General features: G+C 37.1%; 2 protein-coding genes across 2 annotated transcripts; both read left to right on the forward strand.

The window, feature by feature from the left end:
• The first annotated feature begins 432 nt into the window (after window positions 1-432).
• On the forward strand, window positions 433-11,439 carry LOC107859684 (enhancer of polycomb-like protein 1). Its single transcript, XM_016704768.2, has 13 exons — window positions 433-780; window positions 955-1,185; window positions 1,740-1,869; window positions 1,948-2,050; window positions 5,061-5,184; window positions 6,367-6,432; window positions 7,875-7,913; window positions 8,733-8,813; window positions 8,932-8,979; window positions 9,470-9,520; window positions 9,691-9,759; window positions 10,308-10,550; window positions 10,706-11,439. The coding sequence occupies exons 2-13, from the start codon at window positions 1,036-1,038 to the stop codon at window positions 10,952-10,954; spliced, it is 1,353 nt and encodes a 450-aa protein (XP_016560254.1). The 5' UTR covers window positions 433-780; window positions 955-1,035; the 3' UTR covers window positions 10,955-11,439.
• A 649-nt stretch (window positions 11,440-12,088) lies between these two features.
• LOC107859685 (GTP-binding protein ERG) lies at window positions 12,089-19,963 on the forward strand. The gene is made up of 8 exons (XM_016704769.2): window positions 12,089-12,869; window positions 13,958-14,047; window positions 14,955-15,100; window positions 18,010-18,168; window positions 18,273-18,339; window positions 18,763-18,870; window positions 19,002-19,141; window positions 19,621-19,963. The coding sequence occupies exons 1-8, from the start codon at window positions 12,375-12,377 to the stop codon at window positions 19,706-19,708; spliced, it is 1,293 nt and encodes a 430-aa protein (XP_016560255.1). The 5' UTR covers window positions 12,089-12,374; the 3' UTR covers window positions 19,709-19,963.
• The last annotated feature ends 382 nt before the right edge of the window (window positions 19,964-20,345 follow it).

The raw sequence follows: 20,345 nt of genomic DNA on the forward strand, positions 1-20,345 counted from the left end.
AATAATTAAATTTAAGTGACACTGATATAATTTTCAGCACTAGTCAAGTATTTTACATCTTTTGAATTTTTTAAATTGTTAATTATTATGATTTACAATATTTTTTTTACATATTATTTTGAAATAAATAATGAATAAAATAAATAAATAAAAACAAAAGAAAAAGGTCCAATGAAAATTGTGCCAAAACATGCGCTACATCAACGTGCCTTCCTTGCCACCCTTTATAAGTATGTCATTTATGCAAAATTATTTCATATTTAACGATAATATTATTTATCTTATAATAGCACATGTAGAAAATTGGATCAAATGCACATGCGAATATTCTAATTGATCAAAAAGTCAATATGCTAAGCCATAAAAGGATGAGAGATTAAAGTTTACAACTCCTTTAGGGACTAAAAATGCTATGATCCAGGACAAAAACAGAAAAAAACAATTCGAACTAATCTAGAATTCTGTGATAACTCCCATTGGTTGATTGGTTCTACTATAATAAATGTACATTTGGACCAAACACACGAACGCATACATTTATTTTTGCCCGAATATATATATACAGGTTGAGGTCGGGTTTCTATCTCCGGGTTGACCCGAACAACTCCCAAATTCCCTCTCTTCTCAATAACCTAACCCCCATTTAAATTGCCCTAACCCCCCGGCATTAACCAACTCTCCATTCTTCTCCGGCCAATCACCGCTACAAAAACCTCCGACATCCCCGCCGGTAAACCACTCACACCGGAAAACGAAAATCTTTCACCCAGTGGAAAACAGGTAAAGGAAAATCGACCGTTATATTGTTCTCATCGAAACGGGTCACTGGGTCGACCCGGATAACTCGGGCGAGTCGGACCCTAAAATGAACTCGCAGTGTTTATTTCGCTCAAAATTGATGAGTTTGTAGCTTGCTTTGTTTTGCTTAATTTTGTGTGTGTGTTTTTAATGCAGTGTGGGAGTTTCCTAGCTGAGCTGAAAGTTGAGAAGAGTAGAAAATAGTGAATTTTGTGAGGGGAATGAGCTGAGTTGATAATGAGTAGACTCTCATTTAGACCGCGGCCTCTTGACATTCACAAGAAGTTGCCAATTTTAAAATCTATTAAGGATTTTGAGGATGATGATTCCCAGACTAATACACGAAACCTTATCCTTCGTCTCACTGTTGAAGCTACAGAAAATGAGGTTTTTTTAGCTTAATCCTTGTAGCTGTATGCTATATTGCATTGCATGGAGTGTCTGTATGTTAATTTTGTATGCGCGAATTGTTCTTAATTGTATACTCCCTCCGTTTCAATTTGTTTGCCTAGTTTTGACTAGGCACGAAGTTCAAGGAAGTAAAGAAAACTTTTAAATCTTGTGGACTTAAAAATAAAGATATGTAGAATGTACCAAAATGTCATTTAATCTTGTGATCTTAAGCATGCCATGCGAGAAGTTGATATTAAAGAGTTTCCAAAAAAAGAAGAGGCATTCTTCTCGATACATACTACAATGGAATGTAAGAAAGATGGAGGTAGCATTCTGTATAACTAAATCTTACTAACATTTTATGTTTTAATCTCCTTGTTTCAAGTTAACTTTCCTAAATTGTCTTTGAAAGTTAGACCATCAAAATTTTTATACTGTACCTGATCTTAATCATGACACACATTAGGAATGAGAATTTCGGCATTGTTGTGCTGGTAAATTATATCTATATCTAAGCTTATTATGTTGGACAATAATTTATTCTTTAGGTACCCCAAACTTCTAGCAAGAAGTTGGCTCCTGAAATACCCACTCCTGAGTATGTAGTTGTGGATACATATGAAAGGGATTATTCACGCACTTTTGCTCAGCCAACATCATATATTCATGCTAGAGGAGGTATGTGAAGTGTACCGAGGTAATGTTTGTATTTTCATTTGAGAAGTGACTCCTGAAATATATTTAAATTTACTGTAGCTCGGGCTGAGATCGGAGAATTTGTTGAGTATGATCTTGACAATGAGGATGAGGATTGGCTTCTAGAGTTCAACAGAGAGAGAAAAGTTCTTGCAGCTGAAAAGTAAAAATCTTAAACATGCTTCTGTGTACCTGCTGTGTTACATTTAACACATACACGCATAGACAGCTTTCTTTGACACATTTGCTCTCTGTTTCTTCCTTATGGTTGGTTCATTCTTAATTTTTTATTTTTCAATTGAGTGCGAAGTTTGCTATGTTTAAGCTTGTCATTCCTCATGCCACTTTAAGTTGGATACGTTTGCTTCACCCAGAGAGTAATTAAATCTGGTGCTTGTGAGAAGTAGTTGGAAGAACAGAAGAACAAGACGCTAAAATCTACCTTAGGGTAATGGATGTTTTCTTTGGAATATACATCATAACTGTATTGCATTAGCACTTATCACACTATGGCCCAATGCACCAGAGAGCTTAGTTGACCAAATATTCCAGGTATAAGGAAGAGAGGATAAAGTGGACAGAAGCCATTCTGTAGTCATAGCACCACCCTTTAAGCTATACATTTAGCTAATTAGCCAAACCATAAAGTATCTAGGTCAATCCATACTTATAGCGATCGAAAACCACCAAGTGAAGGATAAGCTCAAATTATGGTGCTTCCTGAAGAGGGTCTCTTCTTTTAAAATTCATTTCCATTAGTCCTGTTGTGACGTGTTGGTTGCCACATGGAAGATTCAACTTCCTTTGTGCTGAAGTTACAATAGTTCTTTGACATTATCTTTCATCCTAGTAGTATATACACTTAGGGTTCGTTTGGTTGGTAAACAAGTTATACATGGATTATTATGTAGGGATTAAATAATGATGGTATTATTTAGTGGATATGCTTTTTTTAGTAGATGTTTAGTTCTTTTAAGTAAAAATGGGATATCGGGGTATAATACAATACATATGTTTGGTTTTGAACTAGATAAATTGGGATAAACTTTTACTTTTAATTTTGCACCCAATGGTGTGGCCTACTGACGCTGGTGATGGACGTGTTGACGCGGAGTATTCAAGGTAAGGTGCCTTGTTGTATGTTATTTGCGGATGATGTAGTGCTGATTGATGAGACGCGGGAGGGTGTCAATGAAAAATTGGAGGTTTGGAGGCAAACCCTTGAATCTTAGGGGTTCAGGTTGAGTAGGTCCAAGACGGAATATATGGAATGCAAGTTTAGTGACTCAAGTCAGGAGGATGAAGTGGTGGTGAGGTTGGATTCCCAGGATGTTTGTAAGAGGGATAGTTTTAAGTAACTTGGGTCTATGATTCAGGGGAATGACGAGATTGATGAGGATGTCTCTAAACGTATTGGAGAAGGTTGGATGAAGTGGAGGCTCGCCTCGGGAATGTTGTGTGATAAGAAGGTGCCCCTTAAGCTTAAAGGCAAATTCTACAGAGTGGCTGTCCGTCCGGCCATTCTGTATGGAGCGGAGTATTGGCCAGTCAAGAACTCCCACGTTCAAAGATTGAAGGTGGCGGAAATGAGAATATTGCGTTGGATGTGTGGACTTACTAGAGGGGATAGAGTTCGGAATGAGACTATCAGGGAGAAGATGAGAGTGGCTTCGGTGGAGGACAAGGTGCGAGAAGGAAGGCTGAGATGGTTTGGGCATGTGATGAGGAGGGGCACGGATGTCCCAGTTCGTAGATGTGAGAGGCTAGCTTTGGATGGCTTTAGGAAGAGTAGAGGTAGGCCGAAGAAATACTGGAGGGAGGTGATTAGACTTGACATGGAGCAGCTACAACTTACTGAGGACATGACCCTAGATAGGAAGGTGTGGAGGTCACGGATGAGGGTAGAAGGCTAGTGTGAGTGTGTGGGTTGTAGCAAGGTGTTAGGAGAGCTCATGTGTAGCCGGGTTAGTAATCCTAGGACTATGTCCATAAGTAGGAGCCTCTAGTCAAGAGAGTTTGGGTGTGGTGGGTGTCTTTGGTCTGTGAGTGTATGTTACTACAAGGTGGGTGTCTATTTCTTATTTCGAATTGCTCTTATTTCTCTTATTGCATATTTCTCTAATATCTATTTTATTATTTCTTATTCCTTATTTCTGTTATGTCATCCATCTTCATGTGTCACTACGACTTTGTGTACTATTCTCTATCCTGAGCCGGGGGTCTATCGGAAACAGCCTCTCTACTTCTTCGGAGGTAGCGGTATGGACTGAGTACATTTTACCCTCCCTAGACCCCACTTTGTGGGAATACACTGGGTTTGTTGTTGTTGTTTTGGTGGTGGTGTGGCCTACTGGTCAATGAAGTGGGTTGAGAACCTAAGGTCTTAGGCTCAAACCCCAACAGAGACAAAAAATAAGTAGGTGAGTCTTCCTATTTGTCCTAGCCTTGGTGGACAGAGTTACATGATATTTATGCAATTTGTTGCTGGTGGGAGGTGACAGGTATCTTGTGGATTTAGTTGAGGTGCACGAAAGCTGGCCCGGCCACCATGGTTATCCCAAAAAAGAAACTTTTTCAATTTGAACCTCAACTTTTTTCGTCAGGACTTTGGGAGAGAGTTTTGGAGAAGGGCATCTTAATCATTTTGGTGTTTTATCCCGGGATTTTTTCCACATTGAATGTGGTAGAAAAATAATGCTAGAATTGTGGTATAACCCTGGATTTGCTAATCCCTGATTCAAAAGTTCAACCAAATGCAAGATAAAATGATCAGTGTATTTTCCCCGGATGGTTATTCCAATCTATAAACCAGACAACCCCTTACTTTCATTCTAATATATCATTCCCACACTGTAAGCTACGTACTGGACCCGAGTTTTCTTCATAGAGCTACCATGTTTGTTGCTATCCGACTCACTTGCACTCCTTTTTCCTGTTTTCCTCAAGCTACTTTCAGTACCTTTAATTATTTTATATTTATTCGGTATTTGGCTTCAGGTTTCTGATGCTGAGTGTAATTTGTCTATGCTCTATGCATTTCATTCTGTTCTTTTCCTTTCAGTACAATGTGCTCTTTCTTTGTGATAATGAATACAATATGCCTAATTCAAGACTTGAATTTTGTTTATTGATCATACTCATAGGCAACGAATCACTTTTGTTTCCTGATACAGGTTGGAGACGATTTTGTACAAACTAGAAGTTTTAGATCACAAGGCCCGAGAAAGAGCAGGAGTTATAGCAAATACACTTGGCTCGCCAGTTCCTGTGCTTCTAAGTTTTGATGCTGCTGTTGAGGTAAAAACTAGCTCTTCTTGTTAGTCTGTTGATTTTGCAGATTTGACTTTGTCTTTCGTGTTGCGTTGATATTTAAAGAGTCTAGTTTGCAATTTTTGATATTGTTTGCTCTCATAAGAACTCCATATGCGTTATTTATAACTTATATTTGGACCTACCGGAAAATTCATGTTCACGATTTTGGCTAACTAATATTTGGACCTACTGGAGAATTCATTTTCACGATTTTAGCTAACTCCTATACTAATTTGCAAGACTGATGCAAGCTACCTAAAGGCTAAAAATGATGGGCCTTAGGACGCAATTTTCATTGGGTACTTACTGAAATTGTTAGAGACGTAGCAGGATTTTTTGACATCAAAGGAGGATTTTAACGAGTTCAAAGAGTTTGGTTTCTTATGTGTAACAGCTACATAGACTCTTTTCTGATTTTTGTTTTGTTTCTTCTTAAATTTCCTCTCTACCTTCACAAGGTAGAGGTAAAGATGCTTATACACCACCCTCCCAGACCCCGCTTGTGGGATTACACTGGGTATGTTGTTGTTTCTTGTCAAATTTATGAGAATCAATATTTTTTGTCTAAAAAGAAACCACGTTTCAAATTCTGCATTAACGGCCTGTGCAAATTAAACTTATTAGTTTCAACTTAAGAAAGCTGGGATCATTGTGGTAAGCTGTACCCTTTGATTGCATTTGATCATTGTAGTCGAAACATGCTGATCAGTGATCAGTCTCCTCCAATGTGATTAAAAATGTTATCTCCTATTTGTTAAAACTTTTTGGTACTGCAGATCTGGTGAGTTCTGACCAATGATATTGACCTTTAAATCAAAATACTTGCATGCTTCATGCTCTGGTATTTCTTTACCCGTGCAGTAGAAATAGAAAAAACTTCCTAGATGTTCAGTAATCGATATTCACTGAAAATGCTCAAGTTCTGCAATTAAAAATAATATGGATTCTTTATGTTTGTTGCTGACATTGGAAGCTGTGTTCATTTCTTCAGTTTCAACAACATAACTTGTACATGATCTTCGTACATCTTTCTTCTTTTTGGATATCCCTATTCTTAGCTGTTATGATTTTTTTACTTTCTGAGATTATTTTCTTCTCTGAATGTAGTGAAGTCTAGTTTTCCTACTTATTCATCTTTTGCTTACCTTTTTATGGTTTTAAATTCAGGCCTTGCAATCTTTATCTATTAAATATGGAGTATTCCAGTCTATTTATAATTACTGGAAGGATAAGGTATGTATTTCTCAATTCTCACCACTTATGGTTGTTTAATTTGGTGAACACACGTTTGTCAAAAGAAAATATGGCGCACACACTGTTAATGCTGTTCCATTTTGAGACATTCAACAAGTAAAGTTGGAACTTGGGACCTACTTGTTTGTTCGGGGGCACCAGAATCTGTAAATTTGCTTTCATGATTCTGATATATTCACAGAGATCATATTCTACATAATAAGCCTTTTATTCTCTTTCAAATTACTTTTCTTGTAAGGTCTGAGGTCATCTCTTACTATTAGCAGCATCCATCTATAGGTGCTGTAAAGCCTAACTGTAGCAACAACAACAACAACAACAACATACCCAGTATATTCCCACCAAGTGGGTTCTGGGGAGGGTAAGTGTACGCAGTCCATACCACTACCTCAAAGTGAGATAGAAAGGCTGTTTCCGATAAACCCCCGGCTCAAAATAAAACAATAAAACAATCTAAAGCAAGATAAGATAAGAATAAAATAAAGCAATCTAAGATAAGATAAGGAATAACAATAAAACAAGATACAGTGGAAAATAACACTGTCAATAATATCCAAAGCAAGATACTTCAGGTATATACCCAAAACATACAACCTCCTAACTCTGACTAACCTTCTACTCTAATTTGCCTCCTCCACAACATCCTATCCAGGGTCATGTCCTCAGTAAGCTGAAGTTGCTCCATGTCATGTCGAATCACCTCCCTCCAATATTTCTTCGGTCTACCTCTATCTCGCTTGAAACCATCCCTAGCCAAACCTCTCACACCTCCGCACTAGGGCATCTGTGCTCCTTTGCATCACATGACTGAACCACCTCAACCTCACTTCCCTCATCTTGGTTTGATGGTTTTTAACAGATGTGACTTCTGATATGGAACTTATTGAAAGACGTGGAATTGCTGATTTTGATAGAAGACCACATTGATGGATTTGTAGTCATAAAGAATCTGACCTTTTCATTTATCCCTTGAGACCTCGTCCTTTTGCGCTGTATTCTGAATATTTTTTTATTTTCTTAAATTGGGAATAGTTTGAGGATTTGTTATGAACATCCCATCATGTGTGCTACATAGGTTTGAATAGGTGTATTTTTTCCACAGATGATAAAGATAAATAGTAAATCGATTTGAGAAAGTGTTAAAAGCATCCTGCTTCCTGTCAGCAAGTGTTTATGTGGAGTAAACCATGACAACTTATCTTCCAACTTGTATGTTATACTTAGATTTTACTTGGAAATTCAGGATCACACTGATTGATATTTATGTATAATATTCAACATGAAAGCTCCAAATGCTTGATTACAGGCATTTGGTGTTTGCTTCTTCTCAGAATTAATAGTCCATTTATATGTGGTCTTTAAAGATGAATCCTCATGCATCCTTCTCTTTTTATTGAGAACCTCTGTTTCTTTGTTGTTAGCGGGAGCGGTTGCAGAAGCCTGCTCTTCGGCGTTTGCAGGTCAGTTCAACTTTCTGAATTTGTAAACTAAGTTGGGTGATTTTGGATTAGTATTGCACCAACACTGTTATTTATTTAATTGTGTCTTCAACACGCCCTCTCACGTGCAAGCTTGATTCTTTTTTATGGGTCAAGCACGTGGAAATTCTTTTTGATTTTGGGTGGCGGTGAAACTTGAATCCAGGACTTAGCTTGCTCTGCTACTATGTTGAAGTGCGTGACTATCTCATCTTAAAGCTTTGGATGAGATAGTCACACTTCAACATGGTATCTAGCCAAGCCCACCCAATTCTTGTTTCACCTGATTTTGGGCCCCCATATTAACTTGTCCAATGTCCAGTTGGCAGACCTTGGGTGTGCGAGGGGTGTTGAATTGTCCTACATCCGTGGATAGGAGGCAATTTGTCTCCTTATATAATCTTTGGGCAATCCTTATCTCTTGAGCTATCTTTTAGGTGGAGTTACGCCCAATTTCCATTATCTTATCAGTTGCTATATAGTAGTTGACACAATCTCATTCCTTAGTTATCCTCATCAATTGATTATGTGGAAGATTGTTGAGTGAACTGTCTTGTCTGCATCTTTATTCTGTGCACTATAACTCCTTCGGATCTGCGGCCATGTTTGACTGGTACTTTCAGCAATAATATTTAAATCCTGCCTTGGTCCTTGAGTGATCATTGAGTGCTATATTTTCTCCATACCTAATGAAAAATTGTGCAAATCGTGTCTGTATTATTGCATAATGAAGATTTGATGTTCTTTTAGTTTTATATGACTGTATTTGCTGATTACTGGTCATTGCTTTCATGTTTTCAGCCGCCTCCACCAGTTAACGACACAAATCCGTATAATGTATTTAGGCCAAGGGAGAAGGCCCACAGACTTCATACAAGAAGGGTATGCCATTCTATGCTGTCCCAATTTTGTTGTGTAAAATTTCTGGTTGACAATTTAATTCTCATGGAATTTTGTTTGTGTTAATGGAGAATTTGCGGCTTCTGTTTTTCTTTAACAGATGCAAAGGAGGGAAAACAACGCACTGTCATTTGAAAAGCTTCGCCAGGTGAACCCAAGGACGAATTTAACTCTTATTTCCTGATCTATCCTCTTAATCGAAATACCCTCTACTTATGATTGTCTATCTTGACAGTTCCGTGTATCTTGCTTGTCGTCATCCCAGTCCAGCTGCACCCAGAATCATAAGTTTCTTTGCCATCAGATTATACCACCCATCATTTCCTTTCATTCCGATCTAACTACATTGCATTAGATTCTGCATGAATTGCTGAAACAATGCCAAATTATTGCAAATGTTGTACTTCATTTCTCTTTTCCCATTAATGGATGATGGTAGTTAAATACCTAACGATAATGATCTAAGAAACAAACAGCTGTGTTCCTATGATTTTTCTGTGGGGCCATAGCCTGTATACATGACGAGCGGGATAGACTGCATTAGTAAAGCTTCGTTGGCTATAGACGAGTTGATGCTATGTTTGATTTTTGTTCCTTTTCCCATAGGAAATTTACTTAAATTATCTCACATTATCCAGGTTAGGCGCAACCTTGACCAGGCAAAGTTCATTCTTGAGGCTCTCATCAAGGTTTGTATTTCTTAACAACTACTAATATGTGTATATGTTATTTTGGTGCATTGTGTCAATTGTGGGAATGAATGGATACTGGACTTCACAAACAAGTTACAGACCCATACAAATTGATTCCTTATGATCTGCACAGTCGACAGTCATTTCCCTGATCTTATTGTGTGCAGAGGGAGGAGAAGAAGCGAGAGGTTGTTGAGAGTGAGATTAGTCTCCAGAGACTTCAGATGAAACACAAGGTATGTGGGGAGGGTTACTATCTAGTCTATCTTTGTTTTTTCACGATTTTTACCCTATGATAATTGATACTTACCAGCAGTAATGGGAGTATCATTCAATAATTTCTGTTTTCTCTCTTATTGTGTCTCTACCGGAAACAGACTGAGTATCTGCTTTCTATTTTATTATGATTGCGTTTTAAGATCGGCGAATTAAGGTATTACTAGAATCTTACATGCAGCTCCGGAGTAATTTCTAACTGCTGTGCTGAAAAGAAATACAGCTGCCTATTAGAAGTTGGTTTGTGGAATAGAGTGAAAGTATTTTTTTGGGGAAAAAAAGAGAGGAAAAACTAGTAGATTGGATTGGGAATAGCTTACTGCAATAGAAAACTTAAATGTGGGTGCACATTTTCCTTATGTATATCCTGGTTAGTGATATTACGATATCATCTGACCTTTTCCAAAGTACCAAATGTAACTGGTTATTCTACTCAGGGCTTTATGTTTTTAGGTTATTCATTGTGAATGTTACTTGAATTAATAAATGTAATTTTCTTATATTCCAGAATGAAACTGAGCTTTTTGAGGATACCTTAACTCTGCCTGAATTTCCTTCCTTCCCAAGTAAGGCTGGTTCAAGTGAGGATGAATTCATCGACCCTGATGATCCTTTTATTAGCCATCCGCATGGTCGGCATATAACACAAAACATAGTGTTCCCCGACACGAAGCTGGTAACTGCTTCTCCTAGAATCATGAAGCGAGAGTTCAAGCGAAGACACGTTCCACATGGATGGCTCCATAAATTGGTGCTTACTTGCTCCCTAAAGTTGTTTCTACTTTATCACACATGTTTTTATATGTTGTGTTCATATTACTCTGCATGTGAGTTGAAAGCTACTTTAACTTAATCCATTTGTTGATAATAAACTGAAAGACGAGACTGCATAAATTGGGTATGTAGGATCCAAATGAGCCACCTCTGCTGTTCACGAAACCTCTGGACCCAGCCAAATTGTCAGCTGCAGGCATCATACCTCCAGGTTCTCCAACACCAAATGGCCTACCTGCACACACATTTAGCTTTCGCGGAAGGATGGGGCGAGGTGGCCGTATCGTGTTTGATAGATGGAATCCACTTAGCTATACACCAATCGAGTGTGGTGATACTTTATATGTTCCACCCAAGGCCCGACATTCTGCACATCAATGATGTAATCAGCACCTCATGAGCTTGTGTCTCAATCCCCTTAAAAGTGATATATGCGTATGATATTTGCAAGGATGATGCTAAAGATAGACGAAGATTTTTGAGACAGTGAGAATTGAAGAACCAAGACCCCCATTATGGACTTTGAAGAGGCACAAATATTTGACAAATTTGCTGAAGGCAAATGCCGTAGGATGCTTAGAGCATCGTTTTGCTGTGATGGCTTGCCTGGTTACTTTTGCAGGTGCAAGGGTGCACCATTCTCATTGTATCTACGTAGTTAGGAAATGGAAGCATCTCTCAAATGTACAATATTTCTAAGTTAGGACAAGGGAAGAAAAAGAGGAAAAAGTATCTTCCTGTCTTTTGTAGAATGTTATTGATGAGGTTTATTCTAAGTACTTGCTTACGTAGATAGTGTATGAGTTTGTTGTAAATGAAGGATGAAGTTAGCTATTCATTGTTAATTTGGTCAGTTTATTTTCCAATCTTGCATTTTTTTTAGAATCTATGGACGTGTTCCATTTCACTTGAGGTTTGTCTAGTTAAGTTCTCCATTCTCAGAAAGCTTCAGCTTTCACAGATGAGTGCACAAGCTTGCCAGTATTAATTGGAGCCATTGCGATATATATGTTCGACATAGACAAAATAGGAATCTTAACATAGTCCAGTGTTGGGCTTCTACTTTAGCCAAATTACGTCTAGTGTACCAAAGTGTTCGGTACGTCTAGTGTCTCCAAAGTGTCCGGTCTTGAATTTTTATCCTTTAAATATCCAGTCTTGAATTTGTCCCCCAAATATTTGGTCTTGAATTTTTGTCGCGCTTAATAATGTTTGCAGTTCACCTATAAGGCAGAACTTATGATCAATTAAATAAGTTCATTAACGTGAAGTGTCTTTAACGTTTGCTTTATGGACAAAAGTTAGAACTTATATCAAATGAACCATGTACTAAGAACATAAATCTGATGAAAAAGGTTCTAACTTTTGCATGTAAGTCTGTGTTATCTTATAGTCAATTATGTATATTCATTATCTTAACAGATTCTCAATATCGTCTTATGAGCAAAATTTGCTCAACAGCCAACAAATCGAGACCAGTCGTTATAAAGGCTAAAGGCCATTTTGGTCAAACTTTTCTAATTGAGGACAAAGTATCAAACCAACCCATTAAAGGCCATTTCTAAACTTGACTAGTGACCCATGTACAGTCCCAATACTCATGAGCCCAAATTCCAAACAGTTTTCAAAATGGCAAACAAATCCCCATTTATCCTAAAACCCTCAAAACCCATTTTGTCCAATTAACAGTTCTAACACCCTCACCATAAAAGCAAATTCTGGGTTCTTGAAATCTGCATAATTTATTCCATTTCAAGTTTTTGCATCAAGCTCAAAGTTGAAATATTCTTGAATTCTTGATATGAAAGCTTTAAGAATTTTAAGGACATTGAACTCATCACTCTCTTCAAATCACAGCAAAACCCATTTCAACTCAACCATTTTCCTTCGATTTTACTCGGCACAAACTCAACAAGACCACCCCACAACCTCCGAAGAAGATGACACGTCATCCTCAGTCTTCGACAGTTCGCAGTACGATGATGTTACTTCAGAAGAGAACAGTGTAAGAAGCTCCACTTGGGATGAGAAATATAGAGAAAGAGTGAAAGAGAAAGTGTTTGGTGAAGACCCTTCAAAGGTTAAGAGCTCTAGGATTTTGATTAAAGAAGAGGAGAAGAGAAGGAAAACTGCTTTGTTGGCGAGGACTCTTCTAGAAGCTGCGACGGAGCGGGCCGATGAAGAGGGGGATGAAGATAAAGAAGATGAAGTGGTGAAGGAAGAAGATCAAATGTCATTGAGTGTTGGAATTATTGGAGCTCCTAATGCTGGCAAATCTTCATTGACTAATTACATGGTTGGTTGGTTGGTTATGTCTTCTCAATAAATTTGTATGCTTTATTATTGTTGTTGGTTATTGGTAGTCATTTGAATACCCTTCGGTGGAGAATTACACTGTCTATACATGGGAAAAATTATGTTTGTTTTATGTGTATATAGTAGATGTACTCTACATGAGGTAGAGGTAAGGTCTGCAGAAGCGCTACCCTCGACAGACTCCACTTTGTGGGATTATAATGGGTATGTTGTTGTTGTGTATATAGTAGATGTTGGTCCTCCTTCGGTTTATAGGTTTATGCATGTGGTACTTCTTCATATTTTGAACCCCTTAGTGAAAATCCTAGCTCCGTCACTGCTCATGACGATGACGAATTTCCAGTATTAGCTAAAAATGGATGAAATACCGGAGAGATGAAGGTTAGAAATTGGCAAATCCAATTCTCCTCCAGATAGTCTGGTGGAACAGTTCCCTTCAAATTGATTGGACCCACTGCCCTCAAATATAAGATGAAGATGCAATCGTAGAGCTCTTATCTTGCTTTCTCGATTTCAACGGAGAGCCAAGCTAACTCAAAGAAGAAAGAAACCAACCAAAGCTAGAAAAAGCCATTAAATGTTCCAGTTGAATGCGGATATTGGTGGTTACTGGTAATTAAGACAATGATAAGCCTAAGTACTTTTAGTTTCTTTTGTTTCTAAGTATGAAATTTTGAACAAACAATTAAAATTTCAAGTACATGGTTCACAGCTCTTGATAAATTTTCATGTTTTGTAGCTGTTATTGTTATTATATTAATATAGTGATGACTAAGTTTTCAATATTAGTGGTTAATTCTTATTAGGACAGTGATATGCTTGAGTATCTTTAGCTGGTATCTTGCTAAATATAAATTTTGACAAACAATTTGTCCCTTCTCTACCCTATCCTCAATGAGTCTGAGATTGGAATGCAGTTATGTGTTGCTGTTATATTGTCCATAGGGTATACACTATGAAATGTAACAACTCTTATTTTATTCCAAAGAAAATGTTATTATTGGCAACTAATCCCTGCAATAGTCTTTAAGTATATGGCGATGGTCTGACCTTTTTATGTTTCTGTAGGCTGGGACCAAAGTTTCTGCTGTATCACGGAAGACGAATACCACTACTCATGAAGTCTTAGGTGTGATGACTAAAGGAAAAACACAAATTGTGAGTGGCCTTAAAATTACTAGGTTTCAGTTCCTTCCCTTTTAGGATTGTTGACCTCCATTTCATTCTCATCAGTCTTTTATTGCTTGAGCTGCATCTTTTTGCTAAATTGTATTCTAATCTTCAACATGACCAATATGTACTCATATTTTGCCCACTACATAATCAAGTCACAAAACTACTTTTTGTTGTCACATTGAAGCAACTGAACTATTTCTGAATTGCTCACAAAACAGCAAATTTCATCCTCAATAATTACAATATGATAGAAGTAAAAAATGTGCTGTTTAAAGATTTTGACTTCCCATATTTTATAAAACAAATAACAATTTAAGAAACATTTAAATAAAACAAAAGAAATGATTACCAGGAACCGGAAATTTGACCTTCCAGACATTTCTATTTTCTGAGCAATTCACACATAAGTTGATTCTTTAAAAACGATTTTTTGATTTAACTATTATTGTGGATAAAGTGTTGTCACTAATGCGACAAACATATAGTGTTGTGACTTAACTAGTATAGAGGGTAAGATTAAGTATTGATACATAAAATTGGTCAACTAACTGATCAGAAACAGTTTTCTTGTATTAGGATTACAACCTCGCTTTCTTAGGATTCACAAACATCCTTCATTTGATTAAGCTAGCACTACTTTGATTTCAGTCATCATTCTTTTTGTAAAGGGGATTATGTACTCTCACATCAAACATCTTATCGCCTGAACTTTTTCTTTATTTTTCCTTTTTGAACAACCTCTATTTATTTGAAGGGAATCCTGCAAGGCATGACTACAAGCGAAAAATGTCAAACCTTGTGAGCTAATCTTGCAGAATGAAATATACTTTGTGTGTCTAAAATGTATGGAGAGCAGATCTGCTATATATCTAATGGGTTCTTTATGCAGTGTTTCTTTGATACTCCTGGGCTTATGCTAAAGAAAAGTGGATTTCCACACAAGGACATGAAGGCACGTATTGAAAGCGCATGGAGGTCTATTGATCTATATGATGTACTCATTGTCATATTTGATGCTCATAGACATCTTACCAAGTTAGTTTTTGTGTTGCCTCGACTCCAAAAGTGCATTTTCTTTATATATTGCAATAACTATATGATCCATCCCATGATATATGCAAAACTGTTATCTATAATTACTTGTGATATATAGGATACTGATACAATAAAAAAGAAAATATGGTAAAATGTGTTTTAGCTGTTTAATCTGGATATGTTTGTCTAGTTTTCAGATTTTCATCCTTAGGCTGAATTCACAGAAGAAGGTAGATTTTGTTCTCCATTTCCTTGGTGAAATGGAGATTCTATTCAATACTTGCTCTTACCCTAAGCCTGTGGGAACTTATTTGTATCTTTGGGTTGGATACCTCTCTGATTGGTACACTAGCCCATGTCATTTTTCAATCACTTTTCGTTATCAAGTATAAACCAAACAGTCCTCTGGATAGAACTGCATTCACCAACACCAATACGAGGTACAAATCATAGTAACATTTTAAATTTGGTGCATTACTAAATTTTGTCACGTATATAGGGTGGAGGGAGTAGAATTTCTTGATGATGACGAACATTTTCTGTGACATGACAGGCTTTTGTCCTCTTGAATTCTTTGCTCTGTAAATAAGATATTTATTAATGAAGAAAAAATCATTGAGTACTGGTCAAAATTGGCATTTTGAAGTTGCATGCAAAGATTTTTATTGCGGATTTCCATCTAAAAGCATTTCTTAGCTAGCATTCGGCCATAGATTCCCAAATATTTTTGGCAAGTCATTTTTGACTGAAGATTTGGGTGAAGCTTCACCACGTGTTTGGCCGTAGTATTTGAGAAACATATATCACTATTAAAAGTTAAAAAAAATATGGAATTTGGCCCAAATACTAGTATTTTCTAGTATTTGGGAATTTGGATTATTTGCCAGATAATGACAAATTATATGGCCAAACACTATTTGCCAAGTTTTTTCCCCAAAACTACTTGGGAAATTTATGGACAAACTGGTCCTTAAATTGTTCAAAAGGATTTACCTCTACAAAATTAAACATATACTCTGTCCCATTTTATGTGACGGTGTTTGACCGGATACAAGTTTAAGTAAAAAAGGTTTTCCAAACATGTGGTCTAAAATATGCCAAACATTTGTTTGGCTCTAAAATCATGTCATTAAGGGTAAACTGAAAATTTTAAAATTAAATTGTTTCTAAATATGGTAATATGTCAACCATTTTGGGACAAACTAAAAGGGAAAATGTGTTACGTAAAAATGGTATAGAAAGGAGTATATATTGATGGAGTACCACTTTTAGAGATTTCTCGCTGAGACAGGAAATTTCAAGGGATGGTTGAGGTTTACAAATGCCATTCATATAATTAAAATGCTTGAACAATTCTACATGCACCCTAAGTGTATGGTTTAGTGGTCTAAATAAACGGAGAAAGACCCTGCTATACCAGGGGTCAAATCCCAACAAATATTAACAACTCTAGTAGTAGTCTGGGTGATCTTTTAGTTGGGATAGTGACCTGATACTTTTACTGGGCTGGTTGAGGTAGCAGATAACTGGTAAATTAGTTGAGAGTGCTTGCAAGTTGGCCCGCATACTACCGTTTAAAAATCTAAAATTAAATAAACTAATTGAGCAACTCCATTTTTGATTGTTAAAGTGAAAAGGTAACGGTATGGATAATATTTCTTTGGATTTTTCTTTGAGGTAGAGAGCTGTATAATTGCTTCATAGGCCCGCGGTTAGAGTTCCAGAGGAGAAGATCAGCTTGAAATATATCAATGAGGTGACACCCATATTTTCCATGGCTGATGGAAGGAAACTCTTCCTTCATACCAAATCTTTTGTCAAGTTAGGCTTTTTGAGGATCAATGAACCAATTCTGAAGTGAATTTTATCATTGTAAGCTTTGTGAAGGTCAGGTGACCCAACATTGAAGTGAAATTTTACATGGATAAAGTTCTTTATATTGCTTGTTGAGGTTTATTTATTTTAGATTCGTCTTTAGGATCAAGATGATATGTGAAGTAATCTCATGGTGCGATCAATTCCTGTCAAATTTGACTTCTGGGTCCATTTTGACATACTGATATTTTTATTTTTGTTCAAGGGTAAGCTTCTTTTTTGTTTTTAAAATTTAAAAAACATGGTTCCATGTGTGTTAACCCTTGATAAATTTCTCACCTTGATAGAGCAAGCTTCTACTTGAGATAGTAACACGAGGACCTTCCAGGATGGCAAAGATCATTATTAAGAAATGTGTGGACTTCCTATGTTGATTATTTATTTGTAGAATATGTGGCAGATAGAGTAGGTTTACTTTCTTCTATGTAATCGAAGTTGATGTGTTATTTTCAAATGACTGTCACTAATTTTTGAAGTTGAATGCCATTTATGGCTATGCAATTCTTCTTTTCCTTTTATATTTTAAAAATGATTTTTAATTGGAAAACTCCAATCTAGGGTTACGATGTTATGCACTTTAGGTTTCTACGTGGGAAATGTGAGGTATTCATATCTTCGTATATGTATAAGCAGAGCTCCAAGTAAAGTTCTGGGTCCTTTAACTCAAAAAAAAGGCTTTGGAATTTGTTATGACTGTATCTATGTTGCGTGGACCCTCCAAAAATGTTGTCGCACCTTAGTAGACTCTTCGAAAAATGCAAAGCTTTTGGAGGATCCGACACACATCCAGCTGTATTTTTGAAGAGTCCGAGCAACGTAGGCCTGGATCATCTTCAGTAGCTCTGTGCAGTGAAGATATGTAGGTTTCCATGTTTAAAATGTAGCGAACTTGTCAAAAAAACCATATTTAGAGAGGAGTGGAGCGCACATAGAAATGAAACTTAAGTAGATTCATCAGAATTTTTGCATGCATGATTTCTTTAGTCTAATTTTCTGAAAAGATGTTTGTAACGTTCTACTCTACAAATATATAGGCCTGATTCCAGAGTGGTGAGGTTGATTGAGAGAATGGGTTCTGAGGCTAATCCAAACCAGAAACATTTATTATGTATCAATAAAGTTGACCTAATCGAGAAAAAGAAAGACTTGTTGAAAGTCGCTGAGGAATTCAAAGACCTTCCCGGATATGAGAGGTAATCTTTTACTTTTCGTATTGTGGTATTGTACAATCACTTATTTGATTTAGTTGAGATTAATTCACATTATGGTGTTTGCATTCTGGATTTCTCCTTTGTAGGTGCTTTACGATATCAGGACTAAAGGGAGCTGGAGTGAAAGATCTAACAAAATACTTGATGGAGCAGGCATCTCTCTCTCTCTCTCTCTGTATGTGTGTATGTGTGGTATTTTTACCCGTCTGCATGTTATGTTTAAGTCATACCATAACTACCTTTTTTTGGACGACTGCTAAATGATGCCGAACTTCAGTTGATTTTCTTGACAGTTATCATTGGCAGTCAGATACACTTGCAGCACCCCCTTTTCTCCCTATTAACTGCAGACACTACTCTCTAACGATAGTGCATAGGGATGGGTTGATTTGTTGTTTCTCACATATGTCATTAGACGTGTTAAGTTAAGTGGGTTCTTTTAGTTAATATATTTTTTTGCTTTGACCTCTCTGTATTCACTCATCCCCTTTTATTGACAAAAAAACTGGATGCTTAGTTTTGTCATCTATCTACCAAGTTAAGTTCTTAACTGGTATACCGTGTTGTTATGCTTAGGCAGTGAAAAGACCATGGGATGAAGATCCATTTGTCATGAGTGAAGAAGTTATGAAGAATATTTCACTGGAAGTGGTCAGGGAGAAGTTGCTACATTACATACATCAGGTATTCGATTGTCTTGTTTGTGCCCTTTGAGGATATGCTTTCCTAAACCAGCATGGGACCAAGTCTATCTTTTGTAAATAAATAAATGCAGTTGATAAGCATGAGGATGACATGCTAATTTGTTTATTTAGGAAATCCCGTATGGCATAGACCATCGCCTGATGGACTGGAAGGAGTTGCGTGATGGTTCCCTAAGGATTGAACAGCATTTGATCACACACAAGATAAGCCAACGCAAGATTCTCGTAGGAAAGAATGGTTCCAAAATAGGGTAACAATCCTACTAACCTTTTTATTACGGTACTAAAAGAACATGAAATAGCTCATGAATGATTTCTCTGTTTAATATCTGGGCCAAAAGTGAAGAACAAGATTAGTTCATAATTTTTTTTTCGGTATATGGTCCATTAAACTCGAAAAATGAGATTTAATGCACAGTCCTATATAGAAAGACTGGACTGCGCTGATGCTAGGTGCTTGAACCTCACCCTGGATGTTACTTTCTCTATGTAATTTACTGTGTGAACATTGAACAAGGCTGTTCCCCACCTGTAGTAGTTTCTGTTTCCCAGTCTTCAAATCTAAAACACTTTATAGTGGTTTTGTTTTGACTCTGAACAATGCCATGTTGCTTATAGAAACCATCTACAATTTACCTTTTATCTCTGCTTTAGCAAAGCGCCTGTTAACATGAATTTTATCAGCTTGGGAAAAGTTGCTTTACGTTGTATATCTGTTATTTCTGTGCAGGAGAATAGGCATGGAGGCAAATGAAGAGTTAAGAACGATATTCAAGAGACAAGTCCATCTAGTCCTTATGGTTAGAGTGAAATCATAATATCAAAGACCATGCCATTGTTTAGCATGTGTATATATGGAGGTGCTCCAGTTTTTGTCCCTTAACCAAAGCAATTGTCAGTTGACACAATAATTTATTAAAGCATATTATTAATCTAAAAATATGTTGTTCTGTTACAAAATATGAAAGAGAAGTTTAATTTCCCTTTCATGTTAATACACTCATATTCTTTTCTATAGATTTAAGGTCAAAATTCTAGACACTCTTTATATTTCATGTTGGATTAAGATTTAAGGGTACAGAGCTCTTTTCCCTCCCTAGAGTAAGATTGTATGTCCTGTTTGTCACGGGCTCATTTTTCGACGTGTCAGCGGCACACAATTTTGCCCGTGCGGCGCCCATGGTTCCCCCAACTATAGGCCAGCCTTCCTCATTTCCCAGGTCTTTAGCACGATCCTGTGCCTGTGGGAAGCTCGCCTCAGAGGCTTGCCCCCTTTGGTGCCGCTCCTTCAACATGTCGGCTGACATAGCCAACGTATAAGCAACTCTTCTGGCGCACCTTTAATCCGTAGATCTCATCCATATGCGTTCCTGGGGGTGGCTACGGACATACTTGTCCCTTGCCTTGGCCTGAGCATTGCCATCGCATGCACAGTTCTATCCTCAAGCTTGACAT

Source organism: Capsicum annuum, chromosome 2, assembly GCF_002878395.1.
Source record: "Capsicum annuum cultivar UCD-10X-F1 chromosome 2, UCD10Xv1.1, whole genome shotgun sequence".
Classification (NCBI taxonomy): domain Eukaryota; kingdom Viridiplantae; phylum Streptophyta; class Magnoliopsida; order Solanales; family Solanaceae; genus Capsicum; species Capsicum annuum.

Bases quoted from the DNA above. Each gene is read 5' to 3' on its own strand.
- LOC107859684 (XM_016704768.2), top strand. From the start codon at position 1,036: ATGAGTAGACTCTCATTTAGACCGCGGCCTCTTGACATTCACAAGAAG. The intron at 5,185-6,366 runs GTAAAAACTAGC...TTTTAAATTCAG, and splicing joins GTTTTGATGCTGCTGTTGAG to GCCTTGCAATCTTTATCTAT. The intron at 9,521-9,690 runs GTTTGTATTTCT...TATTGTGTGCAG, and splicing joins TTCTTGAGGCTCTCATCAAG to AGGGAGGAGAAGAAGCGAGA.
- LOC107859685 (XM_016704769.2), top strand. From the start codon at position 12,375: ATGAAAGCTTTAAGAATTTTAAGGACATTGAACTCATCACTCTCTTCA. The intron at 14,048-14,954 runs GTGAGTGGCCTT...TTCTTTATGCAG, and splicing joins CTAAAGGAAAAACACAAATT to TGTTTCTTTGATACTCCTGG. The intron at 19,142-19,620 runs GTAACAATCCTA...ATTTCTGTGCAG, and splicing joins AAGAATGGTTCCAAAATAGG to GAGAATAGGCATGGAGGCAA.